Below are 7500 nucleotides of genomic sequence, written 5' to 3'. Positions count from 1 at the left end.
ATGTGTGACGTCTGTTAAAAGGACTCACCATCTTTCTGATGGCTGTGTTGGAGTGCTCGGCAGCTGTTAAAAGGACTCACCATCTTTCTGATGGCTGTGTTGGAGTGCTCGGCAGCTGTTAAAAGGACTCACCATCTTTCTGATGGCTGTGTTGGAGTGCTCGGCAGCTGTGGCGATCAACTCTAGTGATTCTGAAAAGACACAACAGACGCGTTATCACTTCCAGCAACTAAACAATTTCACAGTGTAACTGATTGAAATATTAATTTGCTCTTCTGATGTAAATGTTCCTGCATTCTCTGTGTTAGAAAAACTGACAGCACAAAATACATCACAGTGCCTTCGGGAAAGTATTCAGACCCGTAGACTTTTTCCACATTTTGTTGCGTTACAGCCTTATTTTTTATTTTTTTTAAATACACAGCAATCTTTTTCCACAGTTTGATAAATAGAAGCCTCACAGGTCCTCAACTGGCAGCTTCATTAAATAGTACCCACAAAACACCAGTCTCAGCATCAACAGTAATGAGGCCCCTCATGTATTCCTTGTTCTCCAACGACTGTGTGACCAAGCACGACTCCAACACCATCATAAAGCTTGCTCAGGTAGACCTGATCACAGACAACAACGAGACAACCTATAGGGACGAGGTCAGAGTCCTGGCAATGTGGCAAGACAAAGGCGCTGATCGTGGACCAAGAGAAAAAGGAAAAAGAGGGACGAACAGGCCCTTAGTAACAACGACGGGCTGAAGTGGAGCGGGTCGAGAGATTCAAGTTCCTTAGTGTCCACATCACCAACAAACTAACATGGTCCAAACACACCAAGACAGTCGTGAAGAGGGCACGACAACACCTTTTCCCCCTCATGAGACTGAAAAGATTTGGCATGGGTCCCCAGATCCAAAAAAAGGTTCTACAGCTGCACCATCGAGAGCATCCTGACCGGTTGCATCACCGCCTGGTATGGCAACTGCCTGGCATCTGACGGCAAGGAACAACAGAGGGTAGTGCGTACAGCCCTGTACATCACTGGGGCCAAGCTTTCAGCCATCCACGACCGATATACCAGGCAATGTCAGAGGAAGACTCCAGCCACCCCAGTCATAGACTGTTCTCTCTCCTACCGCACGGCAAGCGGTACCGGAGCGCCAAGTCTAGGACCAAAAGGCTCCTTAACAGCTTCTACCCCCAAACCATAAGACTGATGAACAATTAATCAAACGGCCACCCGGACAATTTACATTGACCCGTCCTTTGTTTTTACACTGCTGCTACTCACTGTTTATGATCAAATTACCTCGACTAACCTGTACCCCGACACACTGACTCGGTACCGGTACCCCCTGTATATAGCCTCCACATTGACTCTGTACCGGTACCCCCTGTATATAGCCTCCACATTGACTCTGTACCGGTACCCCCTGTATATAGCCTCCACATTGACTCTGTACCGGTACCCCCTGTATATAGCCTCCACATTGACTCTGTACCAGTACCCCCTGTATATAGCCTCCACATTGACTCTGTACCGGTACCCCCTGTATATAGCCTCCACATTGACTCTGTACCGGTACCTCCTGTATATAGCCTCCACATTGACTCTGTACCGGTACCCCCTGTATATAGCCTCCACATTGATTCTGTACCGGTACCCCCTGTATATAGCCTCCACATTGACTCTGTACCGGTACCCCCTGTATATAGCCTCCACATTGACTCTGTACCGGTACCCCCTGTATATAGCCTCCACATTGACTCTGTACCGGTACCCCCCTGTATATGGCCTCCACATTGACTCTGTACCGGTACCCCCCTGTATATAGCCTCCACATTGACTCTGTACTGGTACCCCCTGTACATAGCCTCCACATTGACTCTGTACCGGTACCCCCTGTATATAGCCTCCACATTGACTCTGTACTGGTACCCCCTGTATATAGCCTCCACATTGACTCTGTACTGGTACCCCCCTGTATATAGCCTCCACATTGACTCTGTACTGGTACCCCCTGTATATAGCCTCCACATTGACTCTGTACCAGTACCCCCTGTATATAGCCTCCACATTGACTCTGTACCAGTACCCCCTGTATATAGCCTCCACATTGACTCTGTACTGGTACCCCCTGTATATAGCCTCCACATTGACTCTGTACCAGTACCCCCTGTATATAGCCTCCACATTGACTCTGTACAGGTACCCCCTGTATATAGCCTCCACATTGACTCTGTACCGGTACCCCCCTGTATATAGCCTCCACACTGACTCTGTACCAGTACCCCCTGTATATAGTCTCCACATTGACTCTGTACCGGTACCCCCTGTATATAGCCTCCACACTGACTCTGTACCAGTACCCCCTGTATATAGCCTCCACATTGACTCTGTACCGGTACCCCTGTATATAGCCTCCACATTGACTCTGTACCGGTACCCCCTGTATATAGCCTCCACACTGACTCTGTACCGGTACCCCCTGTATATAGTCTCCACATTGACTCTGTACCGGTACCCCTGTATATAGCCTCCACATTGACTCTGTACTGGTACCCCCTGTATATAGCCTCCACATTGACTCTGTACTGGTACCCCCTGTATATAGCCTCCACATTGACTCTGTACTGGTACCCCCTGTATATAGCCTCCACATTGACTCTGTACCGGTACCCCTTGTATATAGTCTCCACATTGACTCTGTACTGGTACCCCCTGTATATAGCCTCCACATTGACTCTGTACTGGTACCCCCTGTATATAGCCTCCACATTGACTCTGTACTGGTACCCCCTGTATATAGCATCCACATTGACTCTGTACCGGTACCCCCTGTATATAGTCTCCACATTGACTCTGTACCAGTACACCCTGTATATAGCCTCCACATTGACTCTGTACCGGTAGCCCCTGTATATAGCCTCCACATTGACTCTGTACTGGTACCCCCTGTATATAGCCTCCACATTGACTCTGTACCGGTACCCCCTGTATATAGCCTCCACATTGACTCTGTACTGGTACCCCCTGTATATAGCCTCCACATTGACTCTGTACCGGTACCCCCTGTATATAGCCTCCACATTGACTCTGTACCAGTACCCCCTGTATATAGCCTCCACATTGACTCTGTACCGGTACCCCCTGTATATAGCCTCCACATTGACTCAGTACCTGTACCCCCTGTATATAGCCTCCACATTGACTCTGTACCGGTACCCCCTGTATATAGCCTCCACATTGACTCAGTACCTGTACCCCCTGTATATAGCCTCCACATTGACTCTGTACTGGTACCCCCTGTATATAGCCTCCACATTGACTCTGTACCGGTACCCCCTGTATATAGCCTCCACATTGACTCAGTACCTGTACCCCCTGTATATAGCCTCCACATTGACTCTGTACCGGTACCCCCTGTATATAGCCTCCACATTGACTCTGTACCGGTACCCCCTGTATATAGCCTCCACATTGACTCAGTACCTGTACCCCCTGTATATAGCCTCCACATTGACTCTGTACCGGTACCCCCTGTATATAGCCTCCACATTGACTCTGTACTGGTACCCCTTGTATATAGCCTCCACATTGACTCTGTACCGGTACCCCCTGTATATAGCTTCCACATTGACTCTGTACCGTAACACCCTGTATATAGCCTCCACAATGACTCTGTACCGTAATACCCTGTATATAGCCTCCACATTGACTCTGTACCGGTACCCCCTGTATATAGCCTCCACATTGACTGAGTAGCTGTACCCCCTGTATATAGCCTCCACATTGACTCTGTACTGGTACCCCCTGTATATAGCCTCCACATTGACTCTGTACCAGTACCCCCTGTATATAGCCTCCACAATGACTCTGTACCGTAATACCCTGTATATAGCCTCCACATTGACTCTGTACCGGTACCCCCTGTATATAGCCTCCACAATGACTCTGTACCGTAATACCCTGTATATAGCCTCCACATTGACTCTGTACCGGTACCCCCTGTATATAGCCTCCACATTGACTCAGTACCTGTACCCCCTGTATATAGCCTCCACATTGACTCTGTACCGGTACCCCCTGTATATAGCCTCCACAATGACTCTGTACCGTAATACCCTGTATATAGCCTCCACATTGACTCTGTACCGGTACCCCCTGTATATAGCCTCCACATTGACTCAGTACCTGTACCCCCTGTATATAGCCTCCACATTGACTCTGTACCGGTACCCCCTGTATATAGCCTCCACATTGACTCTGTACCGGTACCCCCTGTATATAGCCTCCACATTGACTCTGTACCAGTACCCCCTGTATATAGCCTCCACATTGACTCTGTACCGGTACCCCCTGTATATAGCCTCCACATTGACTCTGTACCGGTACCCCCTGTATATAGCCTCCACATTGACTCTGTACTGGTACCCCCTGTATATAGCCTCCACACTGACTCTGTACCAGTACCCCCTGTATATAGTCTCCACATTGACTCTGTACCGGTACCCCCTGTATATAGCCTCCACATTGACTCTGTACCAGTACCCCCTGTATATAGCCTCCACATTGACTCTGTACCGGTACCCCCTGTATATAGCCTCCACATTGACTCTGTACCATAATACCCTGTATATAGCCTCCACATTGACTCTGTACCAGTACCCCCTGTATATAGCCTCCACATTGACTCTGTACCAGTACCCCCTGTATATAGTCTCCACATTGACTCTGTACTGGTACCCCCTGTATATAGCCTCCACATTGACTCTGTACCGGTACCCCCTGTATATAGCCTCCACACTGACTCTGTACCAGTACCCCCTGTATATAGCCTCCACACTGACTCTGTACCGGTACCCCCCTGTATATAGCCTCCACATTGACTCTGTACCGGTACCCCCTGTATATAGCCTCCACATTGACTCTGTACCGGTACCCCCTGTATATAGCCTCCACACTGACTCTGTACCAGTACCCCCTGTATATAGCCTCCACACTGACTCTGTACCGGTACCCCCTGTATATAGCCTCCACACTGACTCTGTACCGGTACCCCCTGTATATAGCCTCCACATTGACTCTGTACCAGTACCCCCTGTATATAGTCTCCACATTGACTCTGTACCGGTACCCCCTGTATATAGCCTCCACATTGACTCTGTACCGGTACCCCCTGTATATAGCCTCCACACTGACTCTGTACCGGTACCCCCTGTATATAGCCTCCACATTGACTCTGTAATAATAATACAGTACATGATATACCCTTCTAATAATACAGTACATGATATACCCTTCTAATAATACAGTACATTATATACCCTTCTAATAATACAGTACATTATATACCCTTCTAATAATACAGTACATTATATACCCTTCTAATAATACAGTACATTATATACCCTTCTAATAATACAGTACATTATATACCCTTCTAATAATACAGTACATTATATACCCTTCTAATAATACAGTACATTATATACCCTTCTAATAATACAGTACATTATATACCCTTCTAATAATACAGTACATTATATACCCTTCTAATAATACAGTACATTATATACCCTTCTAATAATACAATACATTATATACCCTTCTAATAATACAATACATTACAGTGCCTTCGGAAAGTATTCAGACCCCTTTCAGTTAAAACACGAACATATAACATTTACATAAGTATTCAGACCCTTTCCTCAGTACTTTGTTGAAGCACCTTTTGGCAGCGATTACAGCATCGAGTCAAACAATGATATGTTTTCATGTCTGTATTGAACACACCGTGTAAACATTCACAGTGCAGGGTGGGAAAAGTATGTGAACCCTTGGATTTAATAACTGGTTGACCCTCATTTGGCAAGAGTTTTTCTGTAGTTGCGGATCAGACCTGCACAACGGTCAGGAGGAATTTTGGACCATTCCTATTTACAAAGCTGTTTCAGTTCAGCAATATTCTTGGGATGTCTGGTGTGAACCGCTCCCTCGAGGTCATGCCACAACATCTCAATCAGGTTGAGGTCAGGACTCTGACCGGGCCACTCCAGAAGGTGTATTTTCTTCTGTTGAAGCCATTCTGTTGTTGAATTACTTCTGTGTTTTGGGTCGTTGTCCTGTTGCATCACCCAACTTCTATTGAGCCTCAATTGGTCGGACAGATAGCCTTACATTCTCCTGCAAAATGTCTTGATAAACTTGGGAATAAATTTTTTCCGTCGATGATTGCAAGCTGTCCAGGCCCTGAGGCAGCAAAGCAGCCCCAAACCATGATGCTCCCTCCACCAAACTTTACAGTTGGGATTCGTTTTTGATGTCGGTGTGTTGGACCATCCTTTTGTTAAAACAGAGAAATGTGAATTCCATCGCTCCAACATCTCCTTCCTAGGATACATCATCGCTGCAGGAAATATACAGATGGATCCTGGCAAGGTGAGAGCGGTGGTGGATTGGCCTCAACCCACCTCAACCCCAGGAAGCATTGCAACTGCACTCTTTTCTCATTTCACCCGCCGTTTCATTCGGGGTTACAGCCCCCTTGGCTTCTCCCCTTTCAGCACTCACCTCTCCGAAGGTCCCGTTCACGTGGTCTCCAGCTGCTGACCGGGCGTTCTCAGACCTCGAGCATCTATTTATCACAGATCACATCTTAATCCATCCAGATCTGTCCCGTCAGTTCGTGGTGGAAGTCTGCCCTGTCCCAGCGGTCTGCCCAGGACCAAAAGCTGAATCCCCCGCGCTTTCCTTTCCCATCGTCTTAACACCACTGAGAGGAATTATGGGAAATCGATAACTACTCACGGTGAAGATGATATTGAAGGAGCGGAGGCACTGGTTAGAGGGGGGCGGAAACATCCATTCTTAGTGTGGACTGATTATAAGAACCTGGAATATCTCTGCAACGCAAAGCACCTCAGCTCTATGCTCGATGGGCCCTGATATCCACTCGGTTCACCTTTACCATCTCTTACCGCCCCGGGGTCCAAGAACGTGTAGTCTGAAGCGCTCTCACGCCTCTATAGACCCACTGCTACACTGTCAGATCCCGAAACCCTCCCCTCTAGCGACTGCATGGGGTATAGAGAACCCCACTGCTACACAGTCAGATCCCGAAACCCTCCCCTCTAGTGACTGCATGGTGTATAGAGAACCATGTCCGTGAGACGCAGCGTTCCCTTGCCGGGCCTGGCTAACTGGATGTTCTGACTCTGCCCCGGTCCTGGAATGGGCTCATTCCCCCGGACTCTGCCCCGGTCCTGGAATGGGCTCATTCCTCCGGACTCTGCCCCGGTCCTGGAATGGGCTCATTCCTCCGGACTGTGCCCCGGTCCTGGAATGGGCTCATTCCCCCCGGACTCTGCCCCGGTCCTGGAATGGGCTCATTCCTCCGGAATCTGCCCGGTCCTGGAATGGGCTCATTCCCCCGGAATCTGCCCCAGTCCTGGAATGGGCTCATTCCCCCGGACTCTGCCCCGGTCCTGGAATGGGCTCATTCCTCC

The 7500-nt window shown here is 48.4% G+C and overlaps 1 protein-coding gene across 2 annotated transcripts in view; it reads right to left on the bottom strand.

Moving 5' to 3' along the window:
• Positions 1-7500, bottom strand: part of fgd1 (FYVE, RhoGEF and PH domain containing 1) — a 141735-nt gene that overhangs the window by 32022 nt on the left and 102213 nt on the right. For both annotated transcript variants that reach the window (XM_031794866.1, XM_031794867.1), the window contains exon 8: positions 133-191. In XM_031794866.1, the coding sequence (XP_031650726.1) occupies positions 133-191 (59 nt within the window). The remainder of the gene's footprint in view (positions 1-132; positions 192-7500) is intronic.

This window comes from Oncorhynchus kisutch, linkage group LG17, assembly GCF_002021735.2.
Source record: "Oncorhynchus kisutch isolate 150728-3 linkage group LG17, Okis_V2, whole genome shotgun sequence".
Lineage (NCBI taxonomy): Eukaryota > Metazoa > Chordata > Actinopteri > Salmoniformes > Salmonidae > Oncorhynchus > Oncorhynchus kisutch.
The sequence above is the reverse complement of the archived record's forward strand: the minus strand, read 5'-3'. Positions and strand labels throughout refer to the sequence as shown.